This window comes from Plodia interpunctella, chromosome Z (genome assembly GCF_027563975.2).
Source record: "Plodia interpunctella isolate USDA-ARS_2022_Savannah chromosome Z, ilPloInte3.2, whole genome shotgun sequence".
Taxonomy (NCBI): Eukaryota; Metazoa; Arthropoda; class Insecta; order Lepidoptera; family Pyralidae; genus Plodia; species Plodia interpunctella.
Genome location: NC_071324.2, coordinates 12,955,092 through 12,980,670, shown reverse-complemented (window position 1 = coordinate 12,980,670; position 25,579 = coordinate 12,955,092). Strand labels below are relative to the sequence as shown.

General features: G+C 35.2%; 1 protein-coding gene across 1 annotated transcript in view; it reads right to left on the bottom strand.

Moving 5' to 3' along the window:
* The window catches only part of LOC128682967 (dipeptidase 1-like), a 101,158-nt gene that overhangs the window by 9,909 nt on the left and 65,670 nt on the right, over positions 1 to 25,579 (bottom strand). Inside the window, exons 5-9 of the mRNA XM_053768061.1 lie at positions 20,459 to 20,591; positions 16,311 to 16,467; positions 10,325 to 10,379; positions 6,282 to 6,458; positions 1,080 to 1,164 (exon numbers count right to left, since the gene is read on the bottom strand). Coding sequence (XP_053624036.1) covers positions 1,080 to 1,164; positions 6,282 to 6,458; positions 10,325 to 10,379; positions 16,311 to 16,467; positions 20,459 to 20,591 — 607 coding nt within the window. The remainder of the gene's footprint in view (positions 1 to 1,079; positions 1,165 to 6,281; positions 6,459 to 10,324; positions 10,380 to 16,310; positions 16,468 to 20,458; positions 20,592 to 25,579) is intronic.

Genomic DNA, 25,579 nt, shown 5'->3' with positions numbered 1-25,579 from the left:
CTACTGAAAGGAGCTTAACGCTTATGAGTTAAGCTTTAGCTGTAACCAACTGAGATCGGCTGCAACTCAAATTCAAATTCAAAATTTTTTATTCAATATAGGATGATATACATCACTTATTGACGTCAAAAAAATTACTTAAACTAAGTCTACAGCCGACTTCCAAAGAGTAGGTGAAGAAGAAGCGGCGCAACAAACTTCAAACGAGGTTTAGGCGTAACATAAATATAAAAAAGAATATGATCGATTCATAACTAGTGTGTTTAGTCTTCGAGCACAATGCCTGAAATGACACTGCTATATTATGGCCCTCGATTGTACAATCAATACACTTATTTGTAAATGAGTCACTTTCTTCCCTCGGCGAACAATGTACGATTGTTGCAGTAATCGTATCACAGAAACCGAGCTCACAACGTACACAAAGAAAATTGCATTGTCAAATTATTCGAGCATTTGACTCACAAATCTAATTCTACATTTGCACTTAATTGCATCTTGCTTCAGTCACTGTGACGTCATAGGAAATTGGTCTTTGCGTTGATGTGATAAGAGTGAAAACAGCATGAGATGCAGCACCAATTCTAATAACTATGGAAATGAATCATACGTCTTTCACTCGATGGGTAGGGCTTTATGACGGCTGATTAAACATTAGTTGCAGTTCCGTATTGAAGTTATATTATACATTTTGATGTAACAATAAAAATATTCCAATTATTTATTCCATTTAAAAATAAAACATTGTGTCGGCATTAACATAATTAAGTCAAATATACAAAATAAATAACAAATTACAATTTAACATTTAGTGATACCATGTTCACATTCACTTACATAACACAATTTGAATTAAAAATTTGTCATTTATTCACAAGTTATATTTAACCTTTAAGTCTAACTAGGTATCTATAAAAAATTGTGTCATCAAGTTAATTCATTTACCGCGTAAAAGCACTTGTCCACATTTGACATTTGTTATTATATTAAAAGTTAAAAAAAAACATGTGTCACGTGTATAACAAATCCATTTAAATAGTATGGATAATGGTGAGGTGAGATTAATGAGAGATGCTTACCAGCGACATCCGACAGGGTTGCGTTCGGAGCACACTTGACGAAGTCCGGGAAAAAGTTCACCATAATGATGCCGCCATTTTCTTTCTGTTAAAAAAAAATTGGAATTTTTATTGTATATTTTTGTATAGGGCCATAACACAATGTTAATAAGTTTCTCCCTCCATGACCATTTTACCAATAAATCCTTTGGAAGTATTTCAATTTATTATATTTGACGTATGCCGTAATATTTTAATCAGTAAACATTTTTTTCAATTGTTAAATGTGCCACGTTGATTTTAATTAAAATGTAAAACTAATTAAAAAAGTCCAGTTACAAAACGGACGAAGACACACTCGTGCGGCAGTTTCCTGGCGCAACGAATCTCTATTCAGGGGCCTAATTTAGATATTTTAAATTTATAATGAGTAATTGGACGCAAATAGCTAAGAAATTTATGTATACTTTATATATTAGTATATTTTGTAAATACTCTAATTCTAAAATTAAACTTTAGAATATAAAGTATTTAAGAATTCTTATAATTATCAGTCATGACAAATTTATTATTGTCAAAATTTTCTACCTTCATTTTATAATGAACACTCAAACATAATTTATTAAATCAGATCTGTTCCTCGACTAGTTGGCAGATCGCTCCGCGATCTTTCATTACGGGGCTCAAGGTTTTAATTTGCATTTAAAAATGGAAATAAACATAACGACATTTTTGAAGAGTTGAGAACCCGCGGATTTTCGCTGAGATCTCACTGAAATAACATTCAAGTGTCGACGTCTACTTTTGCTAGCTTTTATTTAACTTGCTATGTTTGAGTGTAACTTAACATCGTTTTTTTTTTGTTATAAGTCTTCGAGCCCGTCCCCCATTGCAAAGTCGCGCTCTTTCGACAATTCGTATTGTGAAGTTTGTTTACGCGATTCGTAAGAAAATATGACTTTATGTTTGGATGGGAATTGACTAAATTGTATATTGTATTGTATATTAGGACAAATCACATAGATGATGAGCTAGCCCCAAAGTAAGTTAGAGACTTGTGTTATGGGATACTATATTTTATAACAAATACATAAACAAGGCTCGGGCCAATCAGAAGAAGCCAGTTTCCATCATGACCCGACCGGGGATCGAACGCGGGACCTCTCGGTTCAGAGGCAAGCACTAAATCACTGAGCCACCGCGGTCGTCATCGATGTAGGCGTTTAGTTTATACAACAATGCATTATTGTGACACGCAAAACCTGATTGTTCTTCAGACATAACGTAATTGTTTTGCCACACATTGATTGCGTCAACTCGTGAACGGGTGCTGCCAGAGGGAACTGGTCATCTTGTTTCTCATATTTTTTATGTAAGTTAATTGTGTTTCACATCTATATATATATATTATAATCAGCACTCGGATCACAATCATAACCTGTTTTGATATACCTTTTGACTATGTACATTATGTACTTTTATATATTATTAGAAACAATAACAGTAAGATAAAATGAGTTTCTTTCGGCATTTCTTCTCAGCAGTGGTCGTTCCGAAATGGCAGTAGTTTGTAGCTTGTGAGAAATACCTATAAATATAAAAATTGACGAGAAAAAAAGTGCCTGTGAAGGTCTAATCTCTGAATAAATTATTTGAATTTGAATTTGCAATAAGATCTCTGTGACAGCATTAAAAACTTGTGTCAAAAATTAAATTATAAATATTACAAATGTAATAGAAACTTTTAATGAAGCAACTAATATTTGCTTATTATTAAAATAAGTCGTATTGTTAGTTAACCATTTCGATTACTCTTGGGATATCCTCGAGTGGACTTTGCTAAACAAATGTTAACATAGACGGGAATAACATAGTCGTACCTACACGAGTTTGGGACCAAAACTCCAACAAGAATAAGATTTATATCGCCCCCGTCTTACTACTGTACCGACGTTCCTATTCCGTCGACTGGCCCCGCCACTGATCCCGAGGGCCCAATTTTAATAATAACATTGTCTTTGTCGGAGTTAATTCTATGTCGGCCTGTTCCAAGCTATCCTTTTGACCTTGTACAAGGCCTCTTCCCTATGTGTGTTTATTTTTGATAGCAATAAACAAATTATCTATCTACTTGCCTAATATGCAATAAAATTAAAACAAAAAATCATTTGACCCATGAAGAATAATGTTATGACTGGTTCATGATATATTTTTGGGTTCAGTGGGCGTATTAACAAAAAATAATAATAATTCCATTCCGTGAACTGGTCCCGCGATGTAACATTTAATGGAACCAGCCTACAGAATACTCCCCTCGACGGTAGTCGCACAAGTAGTTGAGTGTGTAGTCAGTCAACTAATTGTTTGATTAGTGTACAGCTCATACTGCGAACGTATCCAAAATCAGACCGAGCGTATGACACATGCTTAGCAATTTAAGGTCGCGAACTCAAATTGTGCACTTAGCACGGTGTATTCTCACGATGTCGACTAAAGGTTAGAGCGGGTTTAAATTTTACTTCTCACTATCGAATCCTTTCGAAGAAGGATTCAGCGAACCAAGGGTGGTTCAGGTTAGCATTACACTTCTCACCTACGAATCGATTCGAAATGAGACACAGCGAACCAATCACATTGCGCCATTGTGACGCAACGACAACCACACTGCAATGTGATTGGTTCGCTGCGTCTCACTTCGAATCGATTCGTAGGTGAGAAGTGAAATGCAAACCCGCACTAACCCCTCCGATCTAATTTCGGTGTGCTTGTCGGTGCGTCACAATGGATGAATGGAGTAGCATTATTGGTTCGCTACGTCTCAGTTCGAATCGACTCAATGGTGAGTAAGTAGCAAACTCGCACTAAGTCCTAGCTAAAAAAAAGAGCTTCTTTTATGGACATTTCACTGGTGAGGTATCTTGTAACTAGTGTTGAGCCATCAAGACGCGCCGTGTCTGCTGTTCATCTTCTCGATGCTCGATAAATTGTGTATTTGATTAGCTTGTCTATTCGAAATTTAAACTTATAGCAACAATTTATATTTGCATCACAATTTAAGAAGTCTGAAGAATCACTGTCTCCAACAAAATGAGACGTTACATCAACTTATATTAAACTTACATTTGCCGTTCTGAAATGTATGTAGTATAAAGTCAAAATTCATAATATTTATTACTTAAGCAATTTGTCAGCTTTACGTTCTTTTTAATTAAACGTATATCTAAGTTGTCAATTCTTTCAACATGAGGCAATGTGGTCGTGTATATTAGTATTGGTAAAATTAATATACAAACACATATATATATAATAACCCAAGCGGAAATTCTTGGATCGAAGAACATTGGGCAGTGAAACTTAGGACACTTTGCGTTCAACTCAAAATATAATTTATTGTCTATTTTATACATAGCCCTTTATTATTTTATTTAAAAAAAAAAATGGTTGCCTGTAAAGTCGGTTTTACGGGCGAAGATTTTACGTGACAACGTCTTTAAACGCGCGCGGCAGACCGATCATAGTTGAGTGGGAGAGAGACGCAAGGCATTCGGCGGGCCTCTCTCTCGTTCGGTGACTCATCGTAACGTTACCGGGCGTTACACTTTTTCATAAGTGACTCCCAGCCGCAACCTAATTTAAGACGTTGTCACGTCAAAAATTAACCGTTTACCGTTACATTCAAATTCATAATTAACCTCTTATTCTTCTTACTGCTTAAATGGAAGTCAACTATAATTTTTACTTCATGTAATTGGTTAGGCGTAAGCCCATTAATTTCTCAAAGCCAATCATTACACTTGTGCATATAATTAAAACACGCATTTTACAACAATCTCCGTAACGGTGACTCTCGAAAGGAAGATACGAATTAAATCAACAATTTTTATTTCGTGTGTTTACAGTTTGGCTAACAAAACTCCAATATTGCGACCATTGAATTATGTACTCACATGTGAATTTAAGAAGGAGAGCTTTCACATTTAATTTTAGTTTCTAAGCGGTCCTGTTGCTGTCCCCTATTTGGGTTGAGCTGAATGACAGGCCAGATTTGTTTGTCAATGTAGGTTGAGTTCCAAGTCGAGCAATTTTAAAAGTATTGAAGGGATGTAACAAGGAGAGGTGCTCATATATACATATAGCCTCTCCCCCCTGTAGTTCAAAAGCTCTTTGGAGATTCGCATCAGCTCCAATGGACCAAAAAATCGCCGGCACACAGAAGCCTTGTTAGGGTCTCGCCATATACAAATGGTTAGTTTATCCAAGCTATTAATTGGCTGCCTTCAGTACCGCAGCATTTGCACTAATATAACTTTGTAAACTGATCCTTATATCTGTAGGAACAAGTCCCGAAATTGCTCGTCTCCCAGCGATAGAACAGTGTATCTTAGCTGTAGGCTATTAATCTTGGACCACAGTTGTTGAGTTGCACGACTAGTCGGGCGATCAGTCGAAGTTTGGAGTTTATAGGTCTACGTTAGCCTTTTCTTATGCTTTTCGAGTATGATTTACATTTGTGTTACACAGATATTCAATTTATGGAAATGATATTTCATTATGATTTACTTATAATTTACATATCAATATAACTTAAGTTACTTTTATCGTGTGTTTTCCACATTTTTCGTCCCCATTTTTGATTTTATAGTCGCTATTTAGCTCGCGAATAAAATGGAAATGCTGTTGTTGCCTGTCAGCAGTCAAAGCTGTGTTAGTAGCTTAGACGACTCCAGCGACATCCGTGGGACGATATGGAGTAGACCTAATTTAGGACGAAACGCCTTCTGTCTGTTCGCGATAAAATCAAAAACTACTTCACGGATTTTTATGTGGTTTTCACCAATAGACACTGTGTCTATTGGTGGTTCCTGAGGAAGGTTTAGGTGTATAACTTATTACGTTTTTACCCGTGCGAAGCCGGGACGAGCCAATAGTCTAATTTTTATATAAGGAAATTTTCTGAAAATTTTGACAAGAAATTGACCATACGGTTGAATTTGCGGTGATAATGTGCTTCTTTACTTCTATGTCATCACTACATAGTATAAAAAAAGTTCCACGTCTGTCTGTTTCTAAGCTTTCTTCATTTAAACGGATTTTAATACAGATTTCCTTGTTATCTAGATAATGTATAGTTCGGGCGAAGAATGGCTGGATCTTGAGGTTAATATATAAGTCTCGTGTCCAGATCGCTAGTCTACTATCTGAATAAAAAATATATGGACTTACTAAAGATTGGATGATATCGTCAGGCACATTACGTTTATGGGCGCAGAGACTGTAGACCGAAGAATGACTGAAGATCACGGGCGCCTTGGAGATCCTGATGGCTGCCCTGGTGGTGTTCTCCCCCACGTGGGACAGGTCTACCAGCATGCCCAGGCGGTTCATCTCGCGCACCACTTTCTGTTGACAAGAAACCAACACTGAGAGCGAAAATCGGCCATTTTTGATGGTTTTTTGCGACCCAAGTGATTTTAATGCCATCGCTGATCAATTGGCCAAACTTTGACGGATTAACCCGACGGATTCGGTATACAATGCGGGTTTTTCATTGTGGTAAAAAAAAAGTATATATACTAAATCAAAAATATAAAGATAATTGCAAATGGTTTATTCTCCTTCTGCAATGTAATGACAACACACAATAAAATAAAAATATACATTACTTAAAGAACAATTCTTTTCTTTTTGGTTTTTGTTTTTTTCTTTTTTTTTTTCACTTCATTGCAAAAGCCTATGATGTTTCGAATATTACTAGATCCAAGAATAAAAAGAAATTATTGCTCCCATATTTTAATAACTTATATGGAAAAAGACGCCTAGAATATATAATACCACAATTAATCAATGAACTGCCAGACGATATTAAAAATACAATCACAAATAAAAATAGAAAGAATTAATTAAAACGACATCTCTTACTCGAATCATCCTGTTAATACTAACATTCTTCAAATCAATTTGCGTGCACAATAACTAGTATATTGGCGTAGCATTGTGTTGCTATGCGATGCGAATATACGCTATGGTTATGTATTAAATACCTTCATTTTATTATGATAAAAAAATAAGATAGACGTAAAGTGTGTTGCAGTTGTGTTTTGTTTTTCATTTCTATTTAGGGATGTCGTGAATAAATATTGTACAAGTAATCAGATTTACGCATAAACCTGTCAAGGCTTTTGTACGTCTCCTATGTTGTTTTATCATAATAAAATGAAGGTATTTATGTAATACATAACCATAGCGTATATTCGCGTGCATTCGAAATGTTCGCAACGCGTCGCAACGCACCACTTTGTCCCAATGAGACGCGGTTAGGATGGAGGATCGTGTTTGCTTAAATGAGCACATCTCTCACTCATATTAGCGTTTTACCGGCTTCTTCGAGCTCCCAACTTTATCCCCTCCATTTAATACTGGCGTATTCTTCAGACCATTGGCACACATATCATACTTGACAACATCAAGCCATCAAAATGGCCGACTTGATGCCAAGGGCTCCTGCTCGTATTAATTCCCTACCTAATTTGCTGTGTTACGCAAGCCTGCCCGTATCAGAATTGTTGTCATGAATATGATAACTGGCGATTGGGCGAGTTCCCCGTGGTCGAACCGCGTAACACCACACATCCAGCACAACATTGTCAATTAAATGTCATGCAAATATAACAAACAATAGAATTTCTATATATCTAGAATGTTTGTTTATACTATTTTAATAATGAATCGCGACTTATAAATTCATTTCGAAATCAATAATAACCTATTTCGAAATCTTCATTATGAGTGGCTTGCACCAGCCAACTTTGACGTTAACTTTAACCTGCGCAGGAAAACGCAAACGCAAAACGTTAACTGACCGCGCAAAGTCTGGTTTCACAGGACTAGTTTACGGATTGTAATCTAAACCTCGCATGTCAACGTTTTAGTTATGGTTTAGTGTAGTAATGGCGGTCCATTCGACCGAAGCCGGGACGCCACTAGTAAAATTTGTAAAATATTTTTTCAACAAAACAAAATATGACATGCAAACAATCATAAAATTGAAAATAAAAGATTATTAGATAGATAAATAAGCTTTTAAAATTTTTTCTGACATTTTCGTTTGAACAATGGATTTTAGACACCGCACTTAGTAAAGTTGAGAAAATTAAAAAAGTTATATTGCATTCAGCAAGTTCCTAAAGCAGTAGCTAAAACCGCTGTTTTAGCTGGATAACATTGCTGTAAACATGTTACAGAATGAGGAAAAGGATATAGAAACACATATTTAGTCACCACCCTTAAGTAGTCACATTTATAGTGTGTTGCTCCGTCAACTTTGACGTTAACTTTAACCCGCTCGGAAAAATGCAAAGTACCAAGTACACTTCATGGAGCTCTATGGAATGGGGTATTTTTGTAATGATTTTGATAGAAAATGCTCCACCGACATAAACAAAGTTCTTAAATTGTGCGACTGTGCGCCATTTCGTCTAAACTCCCGGTTGAAGACAACGTTAACTTGACCTTTACGATGATATATAGTGTAGCATGTTGTCTCCTATTGCTTATTACGACGAAAGTCACTCTAGGGAACACTCATTTCTATTTGCAGACAAATTGAATCGTGAACAATTTATTATAGTAAGGAGCTTATGTAGGCTAACCATTACACTAATTGCTACTTAAAGTTGTGGTCCACACAAAAGAGTCTGTAAGAGCTTTAGCAGTGTACTTTAACAAGCTGCGTCGACGAATTTAACACGAATAATAGGCATGTTTCTTGCCTATTATTCAGTCAGACATTAATTAAATTTGTCCGAAATAAACTATTATATTTACTAGCGGTTTCTCCGGTTTCGTTCGGTTAAACCGTAATAAAAAGGTTAGCCTACGTTACTTCTGAATGTTAGGAATCTGTGCTGAATTACATCAAAATTCGCACAGTACTTTTTGATTTTACTCATTACACAAACAAAAGACAAATCTTTTCCCTTTATAATATTATGTTTCATATTTTATAAGTCGTGTGAATTTAAGAGATCCACGGATCCACGTGGCATGGAGCCAAAGCAAACTTGAAGAGGCCTTTTTTCATCATAATATTACATATCTAAATGTGATAATATGATTATTATTTCAGTGCGAAATAGATAAAGCGAGAAGTTGTGTGTGTAGAACGAGATAGTGCGAGCGAAAGGCGCATCTTTTGCAAGCGCAGCCCATTGCTCCGTCACTCTGTGTTGGTAATACTATTTGCTTTTTAGTCATGATGTTCAACAAAAATAAATATTCCCCTGACAAGAAAAAAAAAAGAAAAAAATATGTGCGCACTAAACAGCCAGTCCTTAAAATAAAACATTTTTCAAGACGATTATTGTTATCGCCCCGAGGCATAAGAATCTACAGATCGAGTTTGTAAGTAGTCACACGATATATCCTTATTTATAATTCAATTATTCGACACACGACACTAAAATTTATCCTACTAGTTAAAACTAAAAGTGGCATGAACAGAGCTACATGTTTCAAAATGGCGCCTCAGCAAAAGTTTATACAACCTGATGTATTTTTTGTTGACGTCTACTAACTGTCAATTGCTTTAGCACATTGGGTAATTGGGTAACTCTGAGAACAGTACCACGTATATATATAGCAGCCCATCCCGGCTCGCTAGGGTAAAACAATAATAAAACTTTCTCAGAAATCATTCATTACTTTGCATACAATGCATAGCATTTATGCCAATTTTCAAGAAGATTTTCGTTATTTTTAAACTTTACCCCCCAATTTTTACCCCTTTACCCTTAAGAGTCGAATTTTTAAAATTCGTTTCTTATCTGAGCACTAAAGCTACTGCCCAAATTTCGCGTTTATATATAGATTTGAATCTCTCGACCGACTTTGATGAAATTTGGTATGCATGTAGCTAAAGACCCCCGTTTATAGGCTCATTTTTTTTCAAAAATCAACTCCCAAATTACTTTAATGGGGGTGAAAGTTTGTATGAAAATCGTGTTTCTTTGCTTTCGAAGAGAAATTCACGCGCTCTTCACATATATGTCAAAGATAAAAAACCGCGGGCAACAGCTAGTACTAAAATACATGAAAAGATATATAAATTTTGCTTATTGTACCAAATTGTATGGCTCACACACGGACAATGTTTCCCTTTCATCAACGCAAGTATTTCTAAAGAAAACATATCTTAAAAACTATGACAGTAATCTTTCGCAAGGCATATACATTCGTGTTGCTTTGGGATAAAGTTGAATATCGCTTACCTCTCCGAATTCGGTGAGTCCGTTCGCGACCGGCGCTTCGTTGGAGGAGTCAGCCCTATGGAACAAACAGAACAATACAGGAGCAATGAAAAATTGAAACAAAACAAACAAAAAATGCGGTCGCTTTCTGCTTTATAGTCGCTTTGCTGATTTGTGTATCTTAGACGCGGAGCAATCGACGCGGGAAATCAATGTTTATAAAAATGCCGCGTTTTAATGTTTTATAAAACATAGTTCATTTGATATTTATCTTAGGTATATGTTATAAAGTATAGTACCATTAATTTAGTATCCCATAACACAAGTCTCGAACTTACTTTGGGGCTAGCTCAATCTGTGTGATTTGTCCTTATATATTATAATATATTTATTATTTTATTTATTTACCTATATACACATTAAAGAACAAATATAAGACTAATTAAAGAGGTCGAAACATTTTATTTTTAATATTTAGGTTACGGCCGTGCTGTCATTACAATTTTTCAAATGTTAACAAAGAAAATAATTGGTTTTACTCTCCTATTTATAATACATATTATTTTATGAATGATTGATTTTGGAAATGATTAATTTCTTTAAAAAAATGACAGATAGCGCGGCCGCAGCGGTCGAAACACTTTGAAAAGTCACAAGTAAAAAGTGTTATTGGGTATAGCTTCATATATGAATCAATGATTACATTAGATTTTTACAATAATGAAGAACAATTTATTTATACATATAAATACTACCTACATAGGTATTATCGCTTCAGATAAACGTTTGTTTGATATTATGTCTCAGAAAACACAACACAATATACAGCAATGGTAATAGCAACGGCGGACTCAGGCAATATTCCAATATCTCTTCCAGTCAATCAGCAGGTTAAAATATAGTTACAGGGTTTTAAACAGACAATAATATAGTACGATGCAATATGTTATCGATTATGTACGTGGGTGGTAAGTATTGTTTTAAAGTCAGACAGTAAAACTTATTCTTGTCTGTTAAACATTTGAAACATGGCAATGACGCAGCGTCGAAACGCGCTGAGTGTGGTACTCAGCGCGTTTACATTTATAGAGTTTTAAATTCGTTCAGTGTTTTTATATGCGTCCACTTTGCCTCGGGTGCGGATTGTGGCCGTTATTTCCGTATTTTAATTATAATCTTGTCACTGTCGCCCGCCGAAATTTGATATTTCCTACCTACGTATTTTTCATAATTTCCTTCACTATGTTACGTAGTAATTAATCTCAGTCGGATTTTTTAAATAAACGCCTCTGTTTCAGACGTCCATTTCAGATACGGCTTTTTTGCCCTTATTCTATTGTATCTCCAACTGTATGACATTGTAATCAATGTTTACTTTTAATACCTGTGTCAAATCGTAAATGGGTGCCGTAAGTAGGACTCAGCTCGATTCTCATATATTTTGATTGGTTCATCGTGTTTCATAACTATATTTTTAACAGCATTTCATCACAATCCTATCATGTTCATTTGTATATCTTTTGTCCATATACTTTATGTACTTTGTTATACTATTAGATAAATAAAATTTAAGAAATTATAACATGGTAATGCCTTTCTGGCATGACTAACACTGTTTACCTACCTATAATTGAATTAATTTTGGAATTTCTTCTCAGCGGCGTTGTCGTCAGTAATTTGTAGCTTTTAAGAAATTAATATAACATTTCACGTGAAAAAGTGCCTGTAAAGGTAAAGTCTAATTTCTGACTGATTTGATTTGAATATCTGAAAAGCTATAACTTTTAAAACTTGATTACTTTCATCTTTTTATTGCGATAAATTAAAACTGATGTATTATTCTAGCAGTAAATTTATGTTACAATAATGTTGAGCGTTTGGTTTTCTCGTAATTATTGCCAGTTTATTATAACCAGCGTTCGTTGGGCAAAATTGCACACATGTTACACACTTCCGTCTCCAAATTAATGTAATATATTGGAGTCGTTTCTTTCGTATACCAGAAATATGTAACCGGAAAATGAGAGACAACAATAATAACATTTAATTAACATATTATGCCTGTGATCGATAGGTCCCGGGTTCGAATCCTACTCGTGCCACATGAGTTTGTATATCAATCTGACTCATGCATAGTATAGCATTCACTAACCACCATTTTGCGACCGGTGAAGGAAAATATCGTGAGGAAACCTGTACGCTGGTTGACGGTTTAAGTTTACTAGTGTGTATTACTTGCCACTATATGCGGTAGGTAGCCGTAAACGTCATATCAGATACCTTTAGGCGACTTATATCAAATCTGAAACACCATTGTCGACGACCTCGGTGGCGCAGTGGTAAAGTTCTCGCCACTGAACCGAGAGGTCCCGGGTTCGATCCCCGGTAGGGTCTAGATGGAAAATGATCTTTTTCCGATTGACCCGGGTCTTGGATGTTTATCTATATATGTATTTGTTATAAAATATAGTATCGTTGAGTTAGTATCCCATAACACAAGTCTCGAACTTACTTTCGGGTTAGCTCAATCTGTGGGATTTATCGTAATATATATTTATTTATTTATATTTTATTCATATTGTTAAAAAGAAAGACATCAAAAAATAATAACGTATTTATTTAATGTATGTTAGATCCTAATATAACTAACCTTGCCTTTCACAAAATTTAAACCTTTTTACTAAAACATGGTAATATTTTTTGTGAAAAGAGTCGTTACCATTACGACATATGTAATTAACAATGTCTGCCCTCGTTGAGTAAGGTTTAGCAAAAAGTATTTCTCAAATTTTATAAATGCATTACTCGCATACTATGCTTTGAGGCGGTACTCCACAAGTACGGTCAACTGCGCAGCTATTTTACGGCAATATTACTTTATAATACTTGCGGGCAAATTATAATCATCAATCAAATAAAAAACAATCAATCGCATACGAGGTGGAATTTCGCTACGCCAATTCTGGCATGATAGGGACCAACACTGTTCAAATGAGTTTCTTTCGGCATTTCTTCTCAGCATTTGGTCGTTCCGAAATGCCAGTAGTTTGTAGCTTGTGAGAAATAACTATAAATATAAAAATTAACGAGAAAAAGTGCCTGTGAAGGAAGTCTAATTTCTGAATAAATGTTTTGAATTTGAATTTTGGAGCGCCGTAATATAACCGAGTATGCAAAAATAAATCATTTTCAACACACTTGAAGCCTACAACCATGAAATAAAACGTCAATTTAAATAGCACAGCTTTTATGTGTTTTTAATAAAGTTTAATTATCCTTTTCTGGTTCTGGCTGGCAAAAGAGATAACTCATTTCATAAAGAAACTTAGGAACTTTACATGGTACTTTTTTTTAGGTTACATCTGGGTAATATTTGAGGTTATGTTGACATAACCTCAAATGTTTGTTACAAAAACTGATAAAGTTGACTTTATCAGTTTTTGTAACATATGGTCCCGCCCTAAAATAGGACCATTCTATACGCTCCGTCCATCCATCGTTTATGCGGACGCCATATAAATGACGAGAGAATTCAACATTTTCACAAAACGTTTGTCTCGCTTGCCGCCACATATAACTATGCCATACGTTAGCGTTTAATAATTTGTAGCTATGCCATACTATATATCTGCACATTACCATACTCACATGTGGAGTAAAGGCATTACTGTCGCTGGAATCCACGCCGCCATAAAACGACGTGCCGTTACGTCCTCGTATACATGTCGCAGCCAACTGGTTAAAATAGCCGTTCAGTATAACAGCTAGCCAGATTCTTTTCAGATTTAAAATGAAAAGACTTGTATGATTCGAATTAAATTGTTTTTTTTTTATTAGGTTTGTTTTTATTTTAGAGGTTTGTCCATATAATGTTAGCATTATCCATACTATATAAAGTGAAAACAATTGCCTTTTTGTTTATATAATTATAAACTCAAAAACATGGGCCGATTTTGATGAAATTTGGCGCAGAGATAAACTAAACGTTCAGGAGTAATATAGGCTTTTTATTATTATGGCAACTTTATATTATTATCGGGCGTAGCCGGGACGGGCGGTTAGTCATAGTATAGAAGTATTTGGTTTCAACATTGACAGGAAAGTCCTATTGCAATGCACGGAACCCGTATCCATTCGAGTTGAAACGCACATAACAATTTTGTATGAAATATTGTGGATGAAAACAATAAAATTAAACTTCGCAACATATTTTATACTTTCTGACGTTTGTACAGGTTTTAGAGCTTTTTGCCGAATCTTTTGTAAACAGATTAATGGATTTTGGTATGTAGATATTCCAAAGTCTATCTTTTGTAACATTGTTTTTACAAAGCTTCGATATTTTGAGATAGAAACAAGCATGACATATGATCCATATTCAGATTCATTTATTGCAATGTCACAAGTGGAAATGTTAGATGTTATATAGATAATAAGTAAGTACAGGTGACGCCCTGCGAGGGCGCAGCAAACACTGGGGCAGCTAGATGCCATTTACTTAAATATTTAACATTGTTAATTGTCATGCATTAAATAATTAATTGATCCCCTAAAGATCTAATCTATCACTGTGCCAAATTTCATCAGAATTGTGTAGTTTTTGAGGTCGTTCGACAAACAAAACTTTAGAAAGATACAAAACTTTTTCTCTCTACAATATTAGTAACAATACTGTTCGTAGTTGCAAATTTATGTCGCAAGTCTTGTATAATTTAATTTGAAAAGAGAGAATTTCAGTTTTAAATGAAAGTTTTCTTTAATATTACATAAAAAATAATTAAACAGTGTTAAAGTGTGGTTTTAAAACATTGAATATATAGGTATGTGAAATGTTTTCTGAGGTGAATGACGAAGTGTTAAAATTGTAGCAAATATTAATAATGGTGGAATTGGCCAGATTTCGTTTATAACTGAGAGAAATACAGTAACTTTGTAATGTTCGAAAAAAAATAAAGCCAAAGGATTTATAACAAATTGGCAATATGATTTTATTAACCGACGTAACTACATTTTCGATATTCTATTCAATACTAAATAAAAGTAAAACCGACATGTTACTGAAATATTCAAGTCTTTGTTATATTTCGAATTGAATTCGTGGTGAAAGGAGCGTCGGAAAACTCTTTTTTTGTTTTGTCATAACGAAGTATGAGCACGTGGCTAGAAACGTTTTGTTTTTAGTCATAACATTTTAGCGAACGGCCAATGATTTGATTTGTAGGGACTGTTTAGGCCTTTGGCTGTATTACTTTAGTGTCACCGGCTAACTTTTTAATTTTCTCAAATGTCAGGGCTGTCAAAGTCAAGTCATTTTTTTACTTTGTCTTCTAAAAATTTGGCGCGCCTACTTACGTACTTTTTTCACTGTATGTTAAAAACTCATGAATACAAATAATTTAAAAGTAATTATTGAGTTATCATTGGCTCCGGTGTGTCGGCGAAGACAGGGACAATGATTTGAAATTTTGATTAACAATACATATTTTCATCAAAAAACTGCCTTCTGAAGGTGATTTCTATAGAAATGGAGTGTGTTATAATATGGGCCACTTCCTAAAAACTATTTCGTGTTTAGTTAGATATAACACTATTATAAAATTAGTTGTATAACTCAAATCTTGTTTATCTGATTGTATGTAGCTTTGTTTGGTAAATATTATTTAATTTAGAATACGACGTGAAATGAAAGGTCTAGTTTCTGAATAAATAATTAAATTTGATTAAGAATTTAACTGAATATTTAAATTACACACAGAATGGACTCTCGTTGATTACGCATAGCGAAAGTTTAAAATTATTACAGCAAACTTCATTAAAGTATGTACGATGTTCGGTCAGGCCCATGGGTCAGGCTTTAGTCGTCTTGAAGACCCGTAAGTCGACGCACTCAATGAAATAAAAGAATTGAAATAAAATACAGAATTATAAATAGAAGACAATAAAAATTTACAAAGACAATATGACACGCAAAGCATATGAATTGTTTGCAATGTTCAAAGACACTTACCAAGGGGTGTTGCAAGTGTGGGTTAAGGTCATGTATCGCACTCCGAGCTGGTAGTAGCTCCGGAGTATCCCCAAGGAGTTGGCGATGGAATGTCCTCCTTCGATTCCGATGAGGGAAGCGATCTTGCGTGGCCGAGCGCTGTGCGCTTGCAGGATATCTGCCAAAAAACGAGACTCTTTAGTCTAATGATCATTATGGCGGACTTTAACAGTAGATTGATCCCCGTTCCGGTCAAGATAGTAACTTATCTTTGTCTGATTGATCTATGTACATATATGTTATAATAATACCCCTACACAGGTTACTCTTAGTATCCAATAACACAGACTCTAACTTAATATGGGCCTAACTCAATCTGTGTGATTTGTCCATATATATTTAGAAAGTATTTCCAGTCTCATCATTGCTATAATAATAAATCTTATAACTCTATAAATATAACAAGATATTTTAAGTATTTAAAATATAGAGAAACTACTTGGATGAAAAATGGTTGGAAACAGAAAGGGAGAGGGAGAGGCTTTTGCCCAGCAGTGGAACCTTAAGTTATATAACAAAATTTTAATAATATGTACTCCTACTTTAATATTTGTCATTTGCATCCAGAAGAGAGTCACGAGGTCTGTGATGCCGGTCCTTTTCTTCTCCCTTTTATGTGAAAATGCATATTTCGAATAATCTTGTTCATGTTTATACAAACCAAGCTGGATAAACCAACATCCACGTGAAATACGGGAAAATAAACAGCGGTAGATTTTAATGGATGGAGGATTTGGAGGGCCGCTTTTCGGAAACATCACAAGACGTGAGCTCGACAATTTGGTACAAAAACAATTCGGCGACAGCAAAATATTATTTTGTCATAAACTTTGCTTTAATTCTGTATTGAGCTAGGAGTATTTCCTCGTGTATTTTAATTAATTTAAATCCTAATCTTCAATTTATTAGATCCGAAACCAATCCTTTTAGCCTCGGTACCGGGCACCGGGCACCGGGCAGAGGATCATAAATCCAAACTGAATTGCAAAGTAACACCCTAAATTATCCATGGGAACCGGAACAGAAGTCGCTTCGGTCCACATTATTCAAAACAATACGCGAACTTGGTCGATCTGCAGAGTTTCTTCATAAAATATTCATTTACGATCTTTGCCTCCCACGTCGACGTAAATCAGAGGGGCTCGATGATGCAAAATATAGATGGATTGGGTGTGATGCCAGATGTAGTGGTCCAGGATGATGGGAGGCTAGATGACGACCAGTCTTGGAATGGCAAACCGATGCACAATAAAAAAGAGGGAAAAGGTCGACATCACAAAGATGAAGTGAAGTGTGAATAATGAGAGGGTAAGATAGTGATCGAAAATATTCGAATGTTTAACCTAAAATGTATTCTTGTTATCAATTAAAATAATCGTAAGAAATAATTTAGAATAACGGCCAATAACATTCCCATTCATAATCGAAAGAACACAGGTTAATAACGCGTTTACCTTTCGAGTATTATCTACCTACCCTACTATATTTTTCTCAGCAAACTGCGATACGTTGCAGCTAAGACATCCGTAACAAGAATCTCAAATGCTGTTCTTTTTTCTGAATGTGATTACATGTTGAAATTACGATAATAATTTCGTGAAGAAATAAAATTGTAACAAGAGATCATAAACAATTAGGACAAAGAGAAAATAGATGATACTGAAGATGAGAAGGGCTAGAAAGTACTACACAGACTGGACCCATATTGTTTTGGAATAGTGCGACAAACAAGCAAGTAGGTCACCTGATGGTAAGCGGTCTCCGCTGCCCAGGAACAACTGCAATACCAGAGGCATTATAGAAGCGCTGCCGGCCTTTTAAGAAGTCTTAGAGCGGTGCGACATTGCAAACTTTTAGAAATGATTCTTGAAGTTACTTTACTACCAGATCGGAGGTTGTTGTTCAGTTGTTGTTTTACTTGTATGATAAGATCGATGGATTTGTCAGTCATGGTTCAACTTTAGTTCAGGTTTAGTTGATATACCTTAAAAATTTCAATAGTATTATTTTACGTAATCGTTACGCGTTTTACTTATTATTTTATTAAAAACTTTTATGTTTTTTATACCTTTATCCTTAACAAGATTTTAAGTTAGATCATCCGCTGTACAACTAAAAGAACCGGATCAAATTCCTTCCAGCAGTTAGTACAACTGCTGGAAGGAATTTGATCCGGTTCAGCGCGATAGTGTCATTCGAAATATTCTTAAAAATGGATTGCACCAGTCAACTTAATGCTGCGCAAAAAAATAGCTAATGTGATAGCTGAATATAACTAATGTGACGGCGGTGCGGAATTTAATGTCAAAATTGACTGGTGCAACTTGCCCCAAAACAATGTAACAACACATCAAGCTCTAGTATTTGCTTGTTGATTTATTCAATTACTTTGTTGTATAGCCAGGGCACAAACAAACATTGGTTATGGTATAGTCTAGAAACGTATAGCACAATTAAGATATTCCCCGAAGTTGATACAAGCATTATTCCATTGTATTAAAACTTTGATCAATTAGTCTAAATTGCGATACGAACATTGAAATCCGCTGAAAAACCTACAGTAACTCCACGGTACAGTACCAATATGTGGAATAATATTGTTCGAATGTGTACGAAATTACATTTCAAAAGTGGACAACATGTGGAAAGCTCTGGCCGCAATCAAAGCCTGAATGGTTGTGAGCTTGAATCGCAGTTTAGATTACTCGAGGATTAAACATGGAAATGACCTCCGTAGCTTATTGGTCATCATACCGGACACTGGAGGTCCGGCTTCGATACTCGGTCAGAGCAACATGGAAAGTGATCTTTTTTTAGATTGACCTGGGTCTTGGATATTTATTTGTATATGTATATGTTGTAAAATATAGTAGACAGTTTAGCAAAAAAAAGCATGAGCTCAAGAGACGGAGGAAGCACTATTGATTAAAAATCTCATATCAGAATATTTGGAAAATATGCCGAGATCATGACGAGCATTGATTCGAATTATGAGGTTTGGCAAGCTTTACGGTATGGAACGTGGCTCGAATGGAGTGCCCTTCAGGCACCTTGAGCAATATACCGCTCTTGCCATTTTTCGAGTAACGCCCAAAGCCGAGGTTCGATCTCACCTGGGAGTCCTGAGAGAGTTGAGTTGTTACTGTTTCGGCTGTACGGTCCTTGCTACTGTCGCCATATTTCCTCCGGTTAAGCAGTAAAGGTCGACGTAGCGACCAACTGCAAGTAACTATATATAAAATCGAATGGAGAAGCCTTTCTCGATATCAGAGCTGTCACCAGCAACGTGAGTAATCGTATTGCAGCTCCGTTTGCAAGTTGAAAATAAATAAACAAAATTACATCGAAGGAAGTTTATATCCTGCAGAAAAACTGGAGAACAACTTGGAATCTAGATCCTATTGATAAAACTCAAACAGAAAAAGTTCAAAACTGCGACGAGTCGGTAAACTAAGTTAATTCCGTTCACAAACAAGTTTCAAATAAAAGGTACCTTGTGAAAAACGAAAAGTCTTAATTGGTTGCTCGAGGGAGAAAAATGACCTCTGTGAGGGGAATCTCCGCGGAAAGGCAGACTTCGCATTTATTACTAAATCTTGTTCGGCTACGTTATAATTTGACGAAAAAACTCGAGGTATTTTTTTTAAGTTCGAAATGAAAAATTTCGTAGAATTCAAGTTATGATTGGACGGTTAATCAACGGAGAGATCCAACAATATTCAATGTAATGTTATCAGTTTTCATATTAATGGTCTATTCATAAAATACGCCGCTTTAATAATTTATAATGATTTATGAAATATATTATATAATCCTGCTTTACTTTTGGTCCTATTTCAATCCATCTAGTATATAGAGTAGTTTTAAACATTATCAATAGAAGCTTAAACGAAGAAAAATATTTTCTTATTAATATAAATATGTACGCTGTGCACGTTGTAAATATCTGATTTAATGCAGAACAACGTAACGAGTGCTCTCTCTCGCAATAAAATAAACAAAACATTAATTAGATTTACACCTCCGAATCTAGCTCCGAATTTTAGACTATTACACTTTATTCACTAAATTGTAAGATAGATTTCTAGTAAGAAACAATAATTAATTACCAGTGACAGACGTCGCCAGCTGCAGATACTGAGGGTACTTGTCCACTAGCCGGCGTATGACATCGATTTGTTCCAAGGTCAGTTGGACAGCATCCTTATTCTGGGTGGCGCAGGGCACGAACGCTGACCAAAACTGAAATAATTGATAACATTTAACTCTTGTAAAGTTTTTTTTTTGTAAATAATTCACTAGAAAATTTTAAAAGGCCTGTATGATGGGAGCCGGCCCTATGCTGATCCAGGGAAACCTACTGCGAGTGACAGAATACCAATACAGAAAAAATACAGTTAGCGTTCTCACAACCGAATGAAAGTAAAATAGAATTACTCGTAAGTAACGTAAATTTAAAAAGGTAGTAATAAAGGTTAATGAAATATTAATGTTAATTTGATACGTGTTCTGTATGTTATTAGTAGCTGTCGGTACTAATAATATAACGAATATGCGAAAGTCTTACGAGACTTTTACTTAGACGAGATTTAGAGTAGATAAAGCTACTAACCCACAGTCAAAATAGGCTACCGCTGGTGTAAATTGAAAGACGTGATAAACTGGAATGTCCAATTTGTGAATGAATGCTTTGAATTTAAATGCTATAAGCTCATTCAGTACAAGTTGCTCGGATCTCACAGCAGTGAATTCGAACAATTTGCAAATTAAAAAGTTCGTACTGCAGTGTGTACCGGGGCGGGTACGTCATATCGTAGGTTCCTCCTCCTCCTCCTCATTTGTAGGTCTATACGTCTATACTATGGTATAGACCTTACAAATGAGGTTCTACAAATAAGTCGATATCGTCCTTCATCTTTCGGTCTTGATGTTCGGATAGCGGACAATTGCAGAAGTAGCTTATACTAATATACTATATATATTATATACAATTGCTGCGATATAGAGTACCTTGTATTTATTTATTCAAACTTTTCTTTACCAAATCGATACCAAAGTCAGACTTTGGTCTGAAAAATAATATATATATAAAAATTCTAGGCATAAATAAAATATTGTTATGCCAATATTTTATTATTAATAATGTATCGACGATGCCAACAAAGGTACACACAACCCAAACCCTACCAAAGTAAATACTGGCCCACGCTGCGTCAGCAAGGTAATATGATAATTTAACAAAGGGCTACCCCAAATGGAATGGGATGGAATACGAATTGATTTGGTCCATCCCTATGCCCTATGCAGAGAGCGAAGGCCCCAGGGCACAGCCTTGAGACGTTCCACGTAGATTTCGAATTTGATAAGACAAACGCATAATATGATAGTATCGTACGTATAACTTTAAAGACCTATTTGACCGCTTGCTGACGAAATTTCTGATAGTCGAAATATAACATATCACATATAGAACAAGATTGGTCAAGATTCAAACAGCACGGAAAAGAGGTCAATGGCTAAATTAAGAGGCGCCTTGACAGGCTGGCGATGATGATGACGAACATATAGAACAGATATAAATTGAGTTCTATAAGTATTGAATGGGGCTATCTTGCAAACAACTTCAGGCAGATGTATCATCGATTGTAATCAAACATGTTTGATTACAATCGATGTTTAACCAAATATTGGCATATTACATTGTAGGCAAGTCAAAGTATTTATTTAGAAATAAGATACCTCGAATTTTAAGACTATAAAGCTTTCTAGAAGCTAGAAATTACTAGTATTTTGGAACGCAAAGTGCGGAGAAGTAAAGCCATAATGAGACTAATTTAAACAGTTTTGTTCCCTATAGTATAGATAAGTAAGGGGACGAAAATAGATATAAAAATACAATTAACTAAATAAGAAATATATATGAGAATCGAGCTGGCCTATTCCCCCATGTAGCATCCGTTCACGAGTTGACGCATAACATATTTAAACAGACACTGACAGAAGATAATAAAAAAGACACAAGACGAATAAATTTAGAATTTAGTAATTTAGAAGTAGATGCAATTTCTATAAGGTATAAATATTATTACACAAAAGCTTTCATAAGCAAAATATTTGCATTTATGTACATTTTCCGAAAACGTGATATTGTCATGTGTATTTCAAAGTTGAACAATTTTCTAAACCTCACAGTAAAAATGTTGTAAAATCCCAAAAAATATTGTACACGGAAACGTATAGGTCCCAAACACGATGCTCAAAATCAATTCCGTTTTATGAGGGTCGATTTTATTTGGGCTCTCCCTCTGTTACCCAGATAAACTTACAAATAGATGAGAAATTATTTGACGATCTTGGTGGCGCAGTGGTAAAGTGCTTGCCTCTGAACCGAGAGGTTCCGGGTACGATCCCCGGTCGGGTCATGATGGAAAATGATATTTTTCTGATTGGCCCGGGTCTTGGATGTTTATTTATATATGAATTTGTTATACAGCGTATGTTATATTAGCTTGGGCCGTTGAGTATTGTCTATCTATTTATTTTCCACCTTCACAACAAGCTAGGTAATGTACATTAATTGTAGTTGGCATCTGTCGATCGCCGAAAGTGGATAATAGTGAACCCGGCAAAAAAAACGTGTAAATTCTGAACTTTTTCACGATATGATTTTGTGTTTCAATTTTCTCTCTTCTTTTAAAAGTCTTAAGAAGAGGATAGAGAGAAAGAGAGAGCACATGTGGTTTCACCCTAGAATGTGAATAGACCCACTCTGTCCTCTAGAGGAGGCGTGGAAACTAAGGAACTCATTACCTAGGCTGTTGATAGGCAACAAAAGCATACATGGAAGTATCACGTATGTAAAATCATAGCAGAATCTACAAAATAAGGTTATTTTTTAGGTTAGAACATGTGGAGATAAGAGATCCTTATCTCTCGATCTATCTATATAACATTGTTGTAAAATTTCTCATCACGTGTCCAAACCAAGCGATTCGTGCTACCTATATCAAGTTACACATATCTACGACTTATCCTTTGTTAATATTGTCACAGAAGCTGGGACCTCTCTTGCCGGTTATACGGGCTACAGGTCGCCGAACTTTGGTGGATTCGGCATACATTGCCGGTATTGTATGTGATAAATAAAAGCTCTCATACAAACTACGAAATGTTCGCGCATTCACGTCGGCATCTGTCTGAGATCGGCGATACTGTAGCCGGCATCACACAACCGGATAACATTGAGTCAATACGGATTGAACTCTAACCCAATCGCGGAATATATTTTGTTGTTTTCTCTCGTATTGTGGAGACGGGCGTCTCGTAAAGTAAAATAGCTCAACAGCTGAGAAATCAACAGTGAAAATGCTGAATTGAAAGAAAGCTGATGGGTTTTATGAGATACCAAAGGCATTATAGCATTATAGTTTGTCAATGGACATTTTAATCGTCTTTAAAATACTAATAATAATTGCAGTAAGTCGGATTGTTGCCAAAACCGAGTTATATATACAGCCATGATCACGATAACGAGATCTCCATTCGTAACATACACATTTGTTTGTATGTATTTTAGATCCAAAGTTAACAATTAAAATTTTGCAGTAAGTTAAGCATTTTGTTTACATTACAAAACATGATTACAGTGGATACACTTACGGCAAAAGTTGTTATTCAGAGTCTCTCGGCATAAGTACAGTATGACACATAGTACATAAATTGGGCATGGACCGAGCAAATAAACACTAAGAAGATATACTGTTTTATCCCTAAGCAGAGTGCCAATATTTACTAAATGGGTGGTCTGATCTGAAAAACAGTATGGTGCGGTACTGCATGTATGCTCATAAAAAAATAAACTTGTATGGAAACTAAGCATATATATATATATACAGTAAAGAACCCACTTCCTGTGTTGATGCTTATAGGAGATGCTTCTAGGAGATACTTAGTATAACAAAATTAATGTAATTTTTTGCTTCTTATTACCTACAATTAGTTTCCAATGTAAATAATAGATAGGTGATGAGGTTCTCTTTCATTTAAGGTATCAACCATCATCATGTGATAACAAACATAGGAGTTATTGAAGATTTTCGTACCAAAACTTTAACCGCGTTTTTCTCGAAATCAGCTAGAGCCATCTTACTGCAATTATCCTATTGACGGCAGAATAGGTATATATATTATGAAAAATTCAAATCTTAACTTGAATAAAGAATTGTTGTTTCTCTTTTGGGTATTCAGTAAATACTTCCAGCACTTCCCCTAAGAATGTAGATGTAGCAAATATAATATTAAATCGAGAAGTACCCGGATAAAACTCGGTATTTTGCGTTCAGTATTTGCCTACAATAAAGGATATTATATTTCGCATTTCAAGTTAAAGCGGTTTTGAATTTTGACGGCGGGAGTTGTGATGAAATTTTATTTGATTTGAACGGTTATCCATTTCGTTTGTTTGTTTCTGTAATAGCTATAATTGCTGATATTTAAATTGTAGAAATGTTATGTATTTTATCAGCTATTTATGTCATTATGTATCAATCTTTAAAGATCCTTTTGTCCAGCTTTGGGGAGTAGAAATTTAGGAGGTTCGGTTCCCCCAAAATGTTCCCTGCATTTCTTGTCGAAAGTCTTTGATCTTCCTCTTTTCCGGTAGCCGTAGATTGATCCATGCGGCCCATAAGTGTCCACCTCTCCGGATGCATGAGGTAGACGGGACCCGCTCAGTCCCACTTCAATTTAGCTACCTTCTTTGTCATCCTGATTCAAGGAAATTGTGTTATTTAAAAAAATAGTAGTCTCCATTTGTGGTTTAGATTATACAGCGTGTCGTATATATACAATCAAATTTCCAAGTTTATTTTTACCCAGAACGGGACTCGTGGCCTCACAACGAATGAATAAATGAATGAATAATCTTTATGGTTTTTAACATGGTCCATTAAACTTTACAAAAGGTGAACGGTGAAGTAATTAAAATTCTACTAAATTAACATACATAGTAAGAGTAAATATTGGAGATCCAGAATAACAAATAGTCAATTTTATGGATTCTAAATATGTAGTCAAATGATTTGATGCAGATATTCTCGTACATTATAAACACGCCATATTCACTGCTAAAATATTTGTACAATACTTCTTTTTTATATAATTTCAAACTTCATTATTAATTTTGAGTGAACAATGGCTATTTCCAGTAAAAAATGCTGTCTCTCATACCC